Source organism: Salmo salar, chromosome 22, assembly GCF_965601325.2.
Source record: "Salmo salar chromosome 22, fSalSal1, whole genome shotgun sequence".
NCBI lineage: Eukaryota > Metazoa > Chordata > Actinopteri > Salmoniformes > Salmonidae > Salmo > Salmo salar.
In genome coordinates, this window is record NC_138312.1 from 44,018,315 (window position 1) to 44,033,850 (window position 15,536).

The following is a 15,536-nucleotide window of genomic DNA, read 5'->3' on the forward strand; positions in this document are numbered from 1 at the left end:
TTTGTGTATGTTCATTACATGAAATCCAAATAAAAATCTATTTAAATTACAGGTTGTAACGCAACGAAATAGGAAAAACGCCAAGGGGGATGAATACTTTTGCTAGGCACTGTATACATACACTACCGGTCCAAACACCTACTCATTCCAGGGTTTTTCTTTATTTTTTACTATTTTCTACATTGTAGAATAATAGTGAAGACATCAAAACTATGAAATAACACATATGGAATCATGTAGTAACCAAAAAAGTGTTAAACAAATCTAAATATATTTCATATTTGAGATTCTTCAAATAGCCACCCGTTGCCTTGATGACAGCTTTGCACACTCTTGGCATTCTCTCAACCAGCTTCATGAGGTAGTCACCTGGAATGCATTTCAATTAACAGGTGTGCCTTCTTAAAAGTTAATTTTGTGGAATTTATTTCCTTCTTATTGTGTTTCAGCCAATCAGTTGTGTTGTGACAAGGTAGGGGTAGTATACAGAAGATAGCCCTATTTGGTAAAAGACCGAGTCCATATTATGGCAAGAACAGCTCAAATAAGCAAAGAGAAACAACAGTCAATCTTTACTTTAAGACATGAAGGTCAGTCAATACGGAACATTTCAAGAACTTTGAAAGTTTCTTCAAGTGTAGTCGCAAAAACAATCAAGCGCTATGATGAAACTGGCTTTCATGAGGACTCTTGACCGGTAGTGTATGTATATATATTTAACTAAATAATTACAAAACATACGACAATTCTAGTGCAATTGTATTCACTCAGAAAAAAATGTCATTATAATAATTCAGGAAGATGTTATTATTTTTGTTATTATCAAATTGACTTTACGTGATGACATAGTGCACATAAAAATACCTTTTGCGGTTAAGTTCCCATGTACCGAATACAAAATACAAGTTCAATGGGTTTCCATCATAGTTTCAACTCTACTGATGGTTTACTCACAAAACAAATGTGCCTACTCTGGTATTGGCACATGTGCTCAGTTTATATATAACCTACATGGTGAGATTATGGACAAAAAGATCAAGATTATTTTTATTTGTCAAACTGCAGCTAAGCATCGACGACAATGTCACCTGAATAAGACCCTAGATATTTATTGGGAATGAGCATCAAGCTCATCACCTTGCACTTTCACCACTCATTTATTTAATCAGTATCCTAATAAGCCCGGTGAGTTGTTGTCACGTCCTGACCATAGAAAGCTGTTATTTTCTATGGTAGAGTAGGTCAGGGCGTGACATTTTTTTTTTCTAGTTTAGATTTTCTATGTTGTTATGTTCTAGTTTTTGTATTTCTATGTTGTTGTTTTTTGGGATGATCTCCAATTAGAGGCAGCTGGTCATCGTTGTCTCTAATTGGAGATCATATTTAAGTAGTTGTTTTTCCCACCTGGTTTTGTGGGAGATTGTTTTTGAGTTAGTGTATGTTGCACCTCTTCGTCACGGTTTGTTGTTTTTGTTCTTTAGTTTATTTGTATGTATTGCATAGTTTCACAGTTTAATAAAGAAAATGTGGAACGATACACACGCTGCGCTTTGGCCCGCTCCTTCATCATACGACAACCGTGACAGTTGTAGTGGGAGGACCACACAACATGGCATAGCGTGACTCCAGGTTCTTCAATATGATGATTATTACATCAATATTTTTGCATAAAACGTATAACGTATTGTCTCAAAGCTTAATCATCCTTCTTTAACCTGTATCCTCCCATTCTTCTACACTGTTTTAAGTGGATTTAACAAAGTGACATCAATAAGCGATCATAGCTTTCACTTGGTCAGTCTATATCATGGAAAGAGCAGGTGTTCCTAATGTTTTGTACACTCAGTGTCCATCAACCCTTGAACAAATCACAGAAATATGAGTGATACACATTATCTAGCTTGAAGATGGCGCCATACCCACAGCTTTCAAACAGCAGGCTCAACAGGAGCAACCCACTACTCCACTACTCCACTCTGTACAGTTATACAGTAGAATGACATCAATAGAGCTCAGCCAGGTAATACAAAGCCCCTTGAGAGAGCGAGAGAGGAGAGAAGAGAGAGAAGAGAGAGAGAGAAGAGAGAAGAGAGGGAGAGAGGAGAGAGAGGAGAGAGAGAAGAGAAGAGAGGAGAAAGAAGAGAGAGAAGAGAAAAGAGAGAGGAGAGAGAGAGAAGAGAGAGAGAAGAGAGAGGAGATAGAGAGAAGAGAGGAGAGAGAGGAGAGAGAGAAGAGAAAGAAGAGAGAGAAGAGAAAAGAGAGAGGAGAGAGAAGAGAGAGGAGATAGAGAGAAGAGAGGAGAGAGAAGAGAGGAGAGAGAGGAGAGAGAGAAGAGAGATAGATTGAAGAGAGGAGAGAGAGAAAAGAGAGGAGAGAGAGAGAAGAGAGGAGCGAGAGAAGAGAGGAGAGAGAGAAGACAGGAGAGAGAAGAGGAGAGAAGAGAGAGAGAGAGAGAGAGGAGAGAGAGGGGAGATAGAGGAGAGAGAGGAGAGAGAGAAGAGAGAGAGAGGAGAGAGGAGAGAGAGACAGACAGACAGATAAAAACAGGTAGAGCAGGTAAACAGGGAACAGTATGATTGTGATCTGATTCTACCTCTCCTCTCTTGCTGTCAGTGGGGGGAAAGTGAGGCACATTAATTACACACAGGAGTTAGAGAGGTAAGCTGTACAGTAACCCTATCAGAAACACAGATACACAGTCTCCATGATAAACCTATCAGAGACACAGAATCCCCACAGAAATGCAGAGGTACATACAACAAGGTTAACTAAAAATAACTATTGAGTGGGAGAATGCACCACAGACAGTATTGCATTACAGTGTTGGGAGAGTGAGCTACTGTATATCAGAGAAACTGAAGATTGATTAAAAGGTCAACTTAATAAAACTACACAACACACAAAATAGTATTTTAAAGGCAACAACAACCACACAATGGAAACACAGAGCAAGCGATGGATGAAGCCGTATAAAAATGTTTGTTAAACTTTGAGGTCGAGTAAAGGTGTATTTAGTGGGTGTGGGATTTCCGGATGTAGTAAAGGTACATTTAGTGTCAGTGTCTCCTTACCTCCAAAGGGGATGGAGTAGACAAAGGTGCCAGGGACCTGCTCTGCTGCTCTCTTATACCACAGAGGGAAGTGGTCAGCATTAAACACTCCCTCCTTATCCTCCGCTGTCAGGAAGTCTCTGATGGAACGTAGGAAGTCATGAAGGAGTCAGAGGAGAAACTACAAGTCACTGCTGAAACTACAAGTCAAACCGCAAGTCAAAAGTCACTGCTGAAACTACGCGTAAAACTACCACACACTACAAGTCACTGCTGAAACTACAAGTCATTGCTGTAATGCTTTGTGTCAGTGTTAATTTCACTAATTCATCAGATGCTCAGTATAGTACTCACTGATTGGATAGATCCTCTGGGACAACAAACAGGTTGGTTCTAGAGAGACCAGTGCGTGTGCCCAGGTAAGCAATCTCCACACCTTTATCTGAATTCCTGTAGACATGATGGAAGCAAACAAGTGTACAGTAAGAATATAATAGGGGGAGATAATCTGCATATTAGTCATGATATCACAGAATACAGAGGACAGTACGCTGGCGATAACCGGAGAGAGACACTTTGCTACATACTGTACCTGTGCTAATACAACAGGGGCAGGGCAGTGGCAACATCAGTTGAGAAGAAGTTAGTTCAGTTTAGGAGTTAGTCAGTTAGACTCACTCTGACTTGTTGAGGGCCAGGCCTGTCCAGTAGGCCTCCAGTGGGGCTGTGACCACAGCATCAAACAGAACCTCCTGGATCAGCTCTCTGTCACCTGCAACAGAAAGGAGTTGTTCAGGTTCACTACAGGAACCTATACAGACAGGACTGAGTCATCCCCCACTATCAATTATGACTAGATAATAGTACATTCTATTTTGACTAACCACATCATAATAATTAATTCCTGTCCTCTGAAGCAGATGGGATATTCAGTCCAGGAAACACATGACCAAGTCCTCTACAGACAGGGTATAGGGTTAGGGTTAAGGCTAGGGTTAAGCCTAAGGGTTAGGGTATAGGGTTAAGGCTGAGGGTTAGGGTATAGGGTTAAGGCTGAGGGTTAGGGTATAAGGTTAAGGCTGAGGGTTAGGGTATAGCTGAGGGTTAGGGTATAGGGTTAAGGCTGAGGGTTAGGGTATAGGGTTAAGGCTGAGGGTTAGGGTATAGGGTTAAGGCTGAGGGTTAGGGTATAGGGTTAAGGCTGAGGGTTGGGGTATAGGGTTAAGGCTGAGGGTTAGGGTATAGGGTTAAGGCTGAGGGTTAGGGTATAAGGTTAAGGCTGAGGGTTAGGGTATAGCTGAGGGTTAGGGTATAGGGTTAAGGCTGAGGGTTAGGGTATAGGGTGGCAGGTAGCCTAGAGTGTTGGACTTGTAACCGAAAGGTTGCAAGATCGAATCCCCGAGCTGACAAGGTAAAAATCTGTCGTTCTGCCCCTGAACAACGCAGTTAACCCACTGTTCCTAGGCCGCCATTGTAAATAAGAATTTGTTCTTAACTGACTTGCCTAGTTAAATAAATAGGGTTAAGGCTGAGGGTATAGGGTTAAGGCTGAGGGTTAAGGCTGAGGGTTAAGGCTGAGGGTATAGGGTTAAGGCTGAGGGTTTGGGTATAGGGTTAAGGGTTAGGGTTATAGTTAGTAGGCCTATAGATCCCAGTGAGGTGTGGCTCACATTTGATGAGTGGTTTACGTCCGGTCAGGTAGAGTTTAATAGCCTGGATCTGGGAGAGAGAACGGTGCTCATAGTGCTCGTCTGTGTTGCAGTACGTCCTGTCAAATGAATAGGTAGAAACACACCCCAAAAATGTATACTGAAGAAAGTCATACACTGTAAATACTACCAACCACTTAATGAAAATAACCAACATTTCGGCCATAACAGACACACATGCTGTTATGTCACATGACTCAACATAACATGCCTACTGAGATTTACAGAGAGCAGTAACCCTCCTTGGATTTTTTCACATTTTGTTGTGTTACAAAGTGGGATGGAAATATATTTAATTGTGATTTTTTTTTGGTCATAGATACTCCATAATGTGAAAGTGAAAAGAAAATTCTATACATTTTTACAAATGAAAAAAAATGTAATAACTAAAATACAGTCATTTTATAAGTAATCACTCCCTTTGTTTAGGCAAGCTTAAATTAGTTCAATGTAAAATTTGACTTAACAAATCACATAATAAGTTACATGGACTGAAATAATAGGAGTTGACATGATTTCAGAATGACTCACCCTTCCTCTGTCCCCCATACATCCATCTGTAAGGTCTCTCAGTCAAGTATTGCATTTCAAGCACAGATTCAACTACAAAGACCAGGGAGCTTTTCAAAAGCCTCACAAAGAAGGGCGGTGATTGGTAGATGGGGAACAGACATTTAATATCTCTTTATGCATGGTCAAGTTAATAATTATGCTGAGCCTGTGGATGATGTATTAAAACCCCCAGACACATATAGAGTAGTTCTCCTGAAATTAACTGAGCTGCAGGACAGGAAGGAAACCGCTCAGGGATGTCACCATGAGGCCATTAGCGATTTTAAAACAATGGCTCAAAGGCTGTGATGGTAGAAAACTGAGGCAACAACATTTTAGTGACTCCACAATAATGACCTAAGTGACAGAGTGAAAAGAAGAATAGAAATATTCCAAAACATTCATCCTGTATGTGACAAGCCACTAAAGTCATCCTGGAGAGAAGAAAACACGGCAAAGAATACACTTTCTGGCATAAGCATGGTGGTGACTGCATCATGGTATGGGTATGCTTGACATCGACAAAGACAGGGGAGTTTTTCAGGATAAAAAGAAACAGGATGGAACTAAGCACAGGTAAAATACTAGAGGAAAACCTGCTTCAGTCTGCTTTACACCAGACACTGGGAGAGAAATTCACCTTTCAGCAATAACCTGTAACAGCAGGCCAAATCTACACTGAAGTTGCTTACCAAGAAGACAGTGAATGTTCCTAAGTGGCCAAGTTACAGTTTTGACTGAAATCTACTTGAAAATCTATAGCAAGACTTGAACATTGCTGTCTCGCTATGATCACCAACACCTTGACAAAGCTTGAAGAATTTTGAAAAGAACAATGGGTGAATATTACACAATCCAGGTGTGAATAGCTCTTAGAGACTTACCCAAGAAGACTCACAACTGTAATATGCATTGACTCAGGGGGTGAATAGTTATCAAATCAAGGTATATCGGTGTTTTATTTTTAATTGATATAAAAAGAAATACAAATTCTTCCACTTATAGAGAATTATGTGTTGATCACTGACAAAAAAAATATAATTAAATCCATTTTAATCCCACTTTGTAACACAATATAATGTGAAGAAATCCAAGGGAGGTGAATACTTATGATACCCACTGTATATAATGCTTGACTGACCAAGCTCAAGCCTTTAACCCTCTACATTACCCATAACCCCCTGCATTACCATTCGTCTGCCAGCGCAACATCTGGCTGTTCCAGGTCATGAAGCCCTGAAAAACACATGAACATCAGATCAGTGACGCTCCAGCAGGGTCAGGCTCAGTGGGCTGATATATGGCCTTATGAAAAGGCAGACCACGGGTACAGAATACACAGACTCTATGTGAAACGGATGACGCTCTGGTAGTTTGTTGATTGAGTGTAGGATAGAAGGAGTGGAAGAGTGAATGACAAGAGTAGAGTGACACTTACCTGCTTCTACGGAGACGTTTCCCCTGAAGAAGAATTTGCCATGGCCTCTGGACAAAGCCACACCGACACTGAACACAGAAATAATATAAACACACACACACACACACACACACACACACACACACACACACACACACACACAGATAGTCAACAGTTACATTCACATGTAACTCACTGAACCAGCCCATCATGTCAACTTGCAGAAGAACATCAAGAGAATTGATCAAGATAAATGAATAAATGTACTGAAAAGCTAAAGAAGTGTAGTGCACCCTACTCTCCTCTGCTCAACATGAATGACAGCGCCACTCACCTGAACCCAGCATAGTGAAGGACTGTCAGAGATGCTCAACATTTACATTCACAGGAACACACATATAGTGCATACGGAAAGTATTCAGACACCTTGACTTTTTCCACATTTTGTTACGTTACAGCCTTATTCTAAAATTCATTCAATTTTTCCCTCATCAATCTACACACAATACCAAGTAATAACAAAGACAAAACAGTTTTTTTGAAATTATTGCAAATTTACTAAAAATAAAAAACAGAAATATCACATTTACATAAGTATTCAGACCCTTACTCAGTACTTTGTTGAAGCACCTTTGGCAGTGATTACAGCCTTGAGTCTTCTTGGGTATGACGCTACAAGCTTAGCACACCTGTATTTGGGGAGTTTCTCCCATTCTTCTCTGCAGATCCTCTCAAGCTCTGCCAGGTTGGATGGGGAGCGTCGCTGCACAGCTATTTTCAGGTCTCTCCAGAGATGTTTGATTGGGTTCAAGTCCAGGCTCTGGCTGGGCCACTCAAAGACATTCAGAGACTTGTCCCAAAGCCACAACTGCGTTGTCTTGGTTGTGTGCTTAGGGTCGTTGTCCTATTGGAAGCTGACCCTTGGCCCCAGTCTGAGGTCCTGTGAACTATGGAGCAGGTTTTCATCAAGGATCTTGCAGTACTTTGCTCCGTTCATCTTTCCCTCGATCCTGACTAGTCTCCCAGTCCCTGCCGCTGAAAAACATCACCACAGCATGATGCTGCCACCACCATGCTTAACCGTAGGGATGGTGCCAGGTTTCCTCCAGATGTGATACTTGGCATTCAGGCCAAATAGTTTCTCATGGTCTGAGAGTCCTTTTTGTCCTTTTGGCAAACTCATGTGCCTTTTACTGAGGAGTGGCTTCCGTCTGGCCACTCTACCATAAAGGCCTGATTGGTGGAGTGCTGCAGAGATGGTTGTCCTTCTGGAAGGTTCGCCCATCTCTACAAAGGAAATCTAGAGCTCTGTCAGAATGACCATCGGTTTCTTGGTCACCTCCCTGACCAAGGCTCTTCTCCCCTGATTGCTTGTTTGGCGCGGGGCGGCCAGCTCTAGGGAGAGTCTTGGTGGTTCCAAACTTCTTCTATTTAAGAATGATTAAGAATGATGGAAGCCACTGTTTTCTTGGGGACCTTCAATGCTGCAGACAGTTTTTGGTACCCTTCCCCAGATCTGTGCCTCGACATAACCTTGTCTCAGAGCTCTACAGACAATTCATTCAAGCTCATGTCTTGGTTTTAGCTCTGACATGCACTGTCAGCTGTGGGACTTTATATAGACAGGTGTGCTTTTCCAAATCAGGTCCAATCAATTGAATTTCCCACAGGTGGACTCCATTCAAGTTGTATAACCATCTAAAGCAGGTATACCCAATGCCATCAGGGGTACGCCAAATACAAATGTGATTCACATTAAAAAAAATACAAAAAACCAAACATTTTCAAGCAGTACCTTTATATTTTCCAACAGGGCTAAACATTTGGGTGAGTTTTTTTTGTCACCTGAGTAGCCTTGTTTCACAGCCAAAAATAAAATTCAACCGTCTAGTGTTCAGCTTAATAACAACACAATGTCAAATACAGGTAGCCTAGTCAAATAATTAACATACAATCACATTAACCATTACTCTGTCGTGGGCAACCTTCACTCTTGTAAAGACATTTAGATACTAAACATAACCATTTGAAAAATAAACCACAGGACTTTTTTGAGCAAGAATAAAGATGCCTTTCGAGTAGTAAGACATGTATAAAAGCAACAGATACCATTAATAAGAAGGGGCTAGAAGCGTCTTATATGGTGAGCTACCGAGTGGCTAGGACAGGCAAGCCCCCATACTATTGTGGGGGACTTAATTCTTCCTGCTGCCGTGGATATGGCTGGGACAATGCTGGGGGAAAAGGCCCAAAAACTATACAGACAATGACTCCATCAAACAACACTGTTTCACGATGCATCAGTGACATGGCAGGAGATTTTTTTGAAACAATTTCTGCTTCACATGCAAGCCAGTGAATTCTATGTGTTACAGCTGGATGAGTCAACAGACGTGGCGGGCCTGGCACAACTCCTGGTATATGTCCGTTAAGGTTTATGGGGGTTAATTAAGGAAGACATCCTCTTCCTCAAACCACTGGAAACCAGGACAACATGAGAGGATATGTTTAAAGTACTGGACATCATTGTGACATCAAATGGACTTTGGTGGTCAAGATGTGCTGGTATCTGTACTGATGGTGGAAAAGCCATGACAGGGAGACATAGCAAGCAGTTGCTTCCAACAACACTTGGGTCCACTGCAGCATCCACTGAGAGGCTCTTGCTGCCAAGGGAATGCCTGACAGCTTGAAAGACGTTTTGGACACTTCAGTGAAATTGGTTAACTTTGTTAAAGCAAGGCCCCTAAACTCTCGTGTATTTTCAGCATTATGCAATGATATGGGCAGCGACCACATAACGCATTTACAACGCGTTGCCCTTTACTGGTTATCAAAGGGCAAAGTATTGACATGTTTTTTTAAATTGAGAGACAAGCTTAAAGTTTTCTTCACTGACCATCATTTTCACTTGTCTGACCGCTTGCATGATGACGAGTTTCTCATACGACTGGCCTATCTGGGATTGTGTTTTTCCGCAGCCAAATGATCTGAATCTAGGATTACAGGGACTCTCCACAACTATATTCAATGTGTGGGACAAAATTGAGTCTATGATTAAGAAGTTGGAGCTCTTCTCTGTCTGCATTAACAAGGACAACACACAGGTTTTTCCATCATTGTATGATTTTTTGTGTGCAAATGAACTCAAGCTTACGGAAAATGTCAAATGTGATATAGCGAAGCACCTGAGTGAGCTGGGTGCGCAATTATGCAATTACTTTCCCGAAATGTACTACACAAACAACTGGATTCGTTATCCCTTTCATGCCCTGCCTCCAGTCCATTTAACGATATCTGAACAAGAGAGTCTCATCGAAATTGCAACAAGCGGTTATGTGAAAATTGAATTTAATCAGAAGCCACTGCCAGATTTCTGTATAGGGCTGTGCTCAGAGTTTCTTGCCTTGGCAAATCACGCTGTTAAGACACTGATGTCTTTGCAACCATGTACCTATGTGAGAGTGGATTCTCGGCCTTCACTAGCATGAAAACTAAATACAGGCACAGACTGTGTGTGGAAAATGATTTAAGACTGAGACTCTCTCCAATACAACCCAACATTGTGCATCCTTTTAAGCACACCCACCTCATTAACCTGTGGTGAGATATTCACAATTTCTGATGAACAAATAAGGTTTTATATGTAAGATGGCTAAATAAAGAGCAAAATGATTGATTATTATTATATTATTATTTGTGCCCTGGTCCAATAAGAGCTCTTTGTCACTTCCCACGAGCCGGGTTGTGACAAAAACTCAAACTCATTCTTATGTTTAATAAATGTATCATATAGTGTGGCAGGCTTACAATGATGGCAAAAAACAACATTTGAGAGTGCGCTGACCCTGGTGCTAGAGGGGGTACGCAGCTGGAGGTTGAATGTTTGAAGGGGTACGGGACTCCAAAAAGTTTGGGAAGCACTGATCTAAAGGATGCTCAATGGAAACAGGAAGCACCTGAGCTCAATTTAGTCTCATAGCAAAGGGTCAGAATGTGGAAAAAGTCAAGGGGTCTGAATACTTTCCGAATGCACTGTACATTAAACATTAGAGAATGTATGAAGATAAATAGGAAACTGCACACACCTGAAGGGCGTTCCCTTGACTTCAGTGTAGTAGTAGTCATTGTGCATCTTCAGGAGACGTTTCTGATAGCACAGTGGAAAGCATGAAGCATGAGGACTCATCCATTGATTTCATTACAGTCCACAGTCTTTGATATACAGTAACTGTAAGAGTCATCCTCCTCCCGTCTCACCCCTTTGTCCACTGTCTTCTTCACTTCCATGGAGAAAGTCCCAGTCTTCCTGTTGACCATGGCATTACGCAGCTGAAACAGAAAAACAGTTCTGGTGTCACCATTATTAGACACCAGGAGGTGTTATATTTGTTCAGTTCAATCAGTCCGGCATTCAATCAGAGTAACAGAGTAACACACTGGACAGCCGATAATGCTCCTTTTAAAGGTCATTTACGCTTGAGCAGACAGCATTTACCATGAATGTGATCTCCACGAATGTCTGGGACATTGCCTTTAAAAGGCACCTTGTTGGCTGTCCAGTGTGCTACTATATAACACACCTTGGATTGAATACTGTCAATAGTATTATTATTTCAAATGAAACCAGTCTGTCTGTATTAGGAATCAGATGTGTGTATAGTGTTTGTTATGTCAGGGTGTAGACGTACAAAGTCATCCTTGTCCTCCCACTCCACCTCAGACAGGTCCACACTGCTGTAGTTGGGTTTCCTCCTCTTCTGGCCCTTCTGGTACTGAGGCACAGAGGAACACACATTTGATAGAAACAGTTTCAGATTTTGGTTGCACTGTGGATGTTCTGTGTAAACAGCACATTTCAGGCCTCCCGAGTGGTGCGGTGGTCTAAGGCACTGCATCGCAGTACTAGCTGTGCCACTAGAGATCCTGATTCGAGTCCAGGCTCTGTCGCAGCCGGCCGCGACCGGGAGACCGAAGGGGCGGCGCACAAATGTCCCAACGTCGTCCGGGTTAGAGGAGGGTTTGGCCGGCAGGGATGTCCTTGTCCCATCACGCACTATCAACTCCTGTGGCGGGCCTGGGCACATGCACACTGACACGGTCACCAGGTGTATGGCGTTTCCTCCGACACATTGGTGCGGCTGGCTTCCGGGTTAAGTGGGCATTGTGTCAAGAAGCAGTGCGGCTTGGTTGAGTCGCGTTTCGGAGGACACATGGCTCTCGACCGTCGCCTCTCCCGAGTCCGTACGGGAGTTGCAGCGATGAGACAAGACTGTAACTACCAATTGGATACCACAAAATTGGGGAGAAAAAGGGGTAAAAGTAAAAAAATAAAAATAAAAATGAAACACATTTCAGAGTGAACCTTTTATAAGGCCTCACTAACACCGTCTTGCTCAAAACCAGAACACTCCTAGCCTGATCAAGCAGACTGACTCACTGCGCACAATGTTGACCGCTCAAACAGAATGTTGACCGCTCAAACAGAGTGTTGACCGCTCAAACAGAGTGTTGACCGCTCAAACAGAGTGTTGACCGCTCAAACATAATGTTGACCGCTCAGTCAGAATGTTGACCGCTCAGTCAGAATGTTGACCGCTCAAACATAATGTTGACCGCTCAGTCAGAATGTTGACCGCTCAAACAGAGTGTTGACCGCTCAAACAGAGTTTTGACCGCTCAAACATAATGTTGACCGCTCAAACATAATGTTGACCGCTCAAACATAATGTTGACCGCTCAAACATAATGTTGACCGCTCAAACATAATGTTGACCGCTCAGTCAGAATGTTGACCGCTCAGTCAGAATGTTGACCGCTCAGTCAGAATGTTGACCGCTCAAACATAATGTTGACCGCTCAGTCAGAACGTTGACCGCTCAGTCAGAACGTTGACCGCTCAGTCAGAACGTTGACCGCTCAAACAGAACGTTGACCGCTCAAACAGAACGTTGACCGCTCAAACAGAACGTTGACCGCTCAAACAGAACGTTGACAGCTCAAACAGAATGTTGACCGCTCAAACAGAGTGTTGACCGCTCAAACAGAATGTTGACCGCTCAAACATAATGTTGACCGCTCAAACAGAGTGTTGACCGCTCAAACAGAATGTTGACCGCTCACACATAATGTTGACCGCTCAAACATAATGTTGACCGCTCAAACATAATGTTGACCGCTCAGTCAGAATGTTGACCGCTCAGTCAGAATGTTGACCGCTCAAACAGAATGTTGACCGCTCAGTCAGAATGTTGACCGCTCAAACATAATGTTGACCGCTCAGTCAGAACGTTGACCGCTCAGTCAGAACGTTGACCGCTCAGTCAGAACGTTGACCGCTCAAACAGAACGTTGACCGCTCAAACAGAATGTTGACCGCTCAAACAGAATGTTGACCGCTCAAACAGAATGTTGATCGCTCAAACAGAATGTTGACTGCTCAGTCAGAATGTTGACCGCTCAAACAGAATGTTGACCGCTCAATCAGAATGTTGACCGCTCAAACAGAATGTTGACCGCTCACCGCTCAAACAGAATGTTGACCGCTCAAACAGAATGTTGACCGCTCACCGCTCAAACAGAATGTTGACCGCTCACCGCTCAAACAGAATGTTGACCGCTCACCGCTCAAACAGAATGTTGACCGCTCAATCAGAATGTTGACCGCTCAATCAGAATGTTGAGCTATAGTGCCATCAGGCTGGTTCCACCAGGTTAGAACTCCCCAGTTCAATAACGCCTAATTGATCAGTTCAATCAACAACCAATAACATAGAAACATCAAGTCCAATAGAGTCTGGTTAGGAATACACTCCCACAGTCACATCACAGTCTACGACACAGAGAAACCCACATAGGGGCGCTAATATTACACACTGTTACAGATCCACTAGAACATGTTTCCAGTGGGAACCCAAGCAGGATCCCAGAGAGTGTCTATATTCTAGTCTACAGTTACAGGTGAGTGTCTATGGTGCAGGAGGGTTACCTCAGGGTTACTGTTAGCTTATTTAGCCAGGGCCAGCCAGCCCTACAGTAGTATCAATGGTCTGTATCCCTCCCTGCATGCATATATCAAAGGAAAAGGTGAGGATTATAGATCGCTACCGAGCAAGTTGGGAGGCTCACTCACTCAAACTGGTTTTCAAAACACTCGTATTCATTGGCGGCATTATATGTATTAACTATTCAATGAACCGCTCTCCTGCTTTCTATATAGTCCAAGGTGTAGGTGCAGGTTAGGGTTAATGCAATGTTGTGGCAAGGTTACAGTTAAGGTTAGGGGACAAGTGTGTTTAGGAGACAGTGTATTACCAGTGGCCTCAGGTCTGGATGGGTCAGGATGTAGCCGTTGTTAGTGATGGCAAACGCGTAACCGTGGATACCCAGCTGAAGGCACACAAATAGAGATAATTGATTACATGAAGTAGAGTGTAGGAGAACAGTAAATGACAATGCATCATAACTTTGGGTTATTAGACACTGTACCAGGTGTTTAGGGATGATCTTCATGAGTTCCTGTAGGGGAATGTCTGTGCCCACTACCCCTAGGAGAATACCCTGGTTCTTCTGTAAGGAGAGAGGAGAGCAGAAACAGACAAGACTCAATGAGTATTACACAGACAATCAGATGGACAGAAAGAAAGAAAAATACAGACTGACAGACAGACACACACAAAGACACACACACTTACCGTCTCGTTCTTGGTGCTGAACACAGGCATGGCCACAGTGGTCATCAGGCTGGGGCCCTTCTTGTTTCTGGACTAAGACAGAACACAATGACAGAGTCCGTGTCTACTGAGATTCCTTGTTTTAGCTATCATAGGCTGTGGCTACAGTATTCCCTTTCTGACTGATGCTAAATGCTAATCTGAGTCAACAGAGGAATATACGCAACAATGTCCATCCGTGCCAAGTTTTCACCAAAATAGATTTCACCAAACAGACATGTTTATACAAAATAAACATGTCTGGCGGGCGGCAGGTAGCCTAGTGGTTAGAACGTTGGACTAGTAACCAAAAGGTTGCAAGATCAAATCCCCGAGGTAAAACATCTGTCGTTCTGCCCCTGAACAAGGCAGTTAAACCCACTGTTCCTAGGCTGTCATTGAAAATAAGAATTTGTTCTTAACTGACATGCCTGGTAAAATAAAAAGAAATAAAATAGAGGACTGTCTCAGAGCTCCCAACTCTCATGCATTGGCTGTGAGACATGTATTTGACCCTCTTGTCACCCACCACATCTCTTATATCTCACGCAGTGAAAAGTACTGTATTTATTTTCTAATTAGTCCATCGTATAGTCAGTGTGCTAACTTTTCAACTGTACTCCAAATCGTTTTGAAATGGTAGCATTTGCACCTGCAACTTAACATCTCGAGCAGAACCTCTATCATTGTCCTGTTTTACCACAGCACTGTGAACCGCCTCATATTGAAGCATATGATTGGTCAATTTATGTAAGGGATCAGGGGAATTGGATGCGCGTTTTTAAAGAAACGCCCCTCAAGATTAGGAGAGTGGAGCTGAATGGAGAGAGAGAACGTTCTCAGCTGAGTTTATCAAACTGTAAAAAAAACAGCATGGTAGCAGTTTTATATGCGCTGTTGTCAACAAAATGACAGTATGTTTTAGCAAGGAAGTTTAGTAGGGTGACCTGATTTGTAACTATGAAAATCATTTTGTCAAACATATTGTGAACCCAAAAGTGTACGTTTCATTCTAGAGGAGGGACAATAAATATTAAAATCATTTGGTTATGATGTGGGGGCAGATTCATGTAATTTTGTCTTCAGTAGATTTTAT

The 15,536-nt window shown here is 42.5% G+C and overlaps 1 protein-coding gene across 1 annotated transcript in view; it reads right to left on the minus strand.

Moving 5' to 3' along the window:
• LOC106583452 (voltage-dependent calcium channel subunit alpha-2/delta-3) overlaps nt 1-15,536 on the minus strand; it is an 82,594-nt gene that overhangs the window by 5,713 nt on the left and 61,345 nt on the right. Inside the window, exons 15-26 of the mRNA XM_014167636.3 lie at nt 14,423-14,494; nt 14,217-14,297; nt 14,043-14,117; nt 11,420-11,503; nt 10,989-11,060; nt 10,817-10,878; nt 6,750-6,817; nt 6,502-6,547; nt 4,721-4,818; nt 3,729-3,822; nt 3,405-3,500; nt 3,072-3,190 (exon numbers count right to left, since the gene is read on the minus strand). Coding sequence (XP_014023111.1) covers nt 3,072-3,190; nt 3,405-3,500; nt 3,729-3,822; nt 4,721-4,818; nt 6,502-6,547; nt 6,750-6,817; nt 10,817-10,878; nt 10,989-11,060; nt 11,420-11,503; nt 14,043-14,117; nt 14,217-14,297; nt 14,423-14,494 — 967 coding nt within the window. The remainder of the gene's footprint in view (nt 1-3,071; nt 3,191-3,404; nt 3,501-3,728; nt 3,823-4,720; nt 4,819-6,501; nt 6,548-6,749; nt 6,818-10,816; nt 10,879-10,988; nt 11,061-11,419; nt 11,504-14,042; nt 14,118-14,216; nt 14,298-14,422; nt 14,495-15,536) is intronic.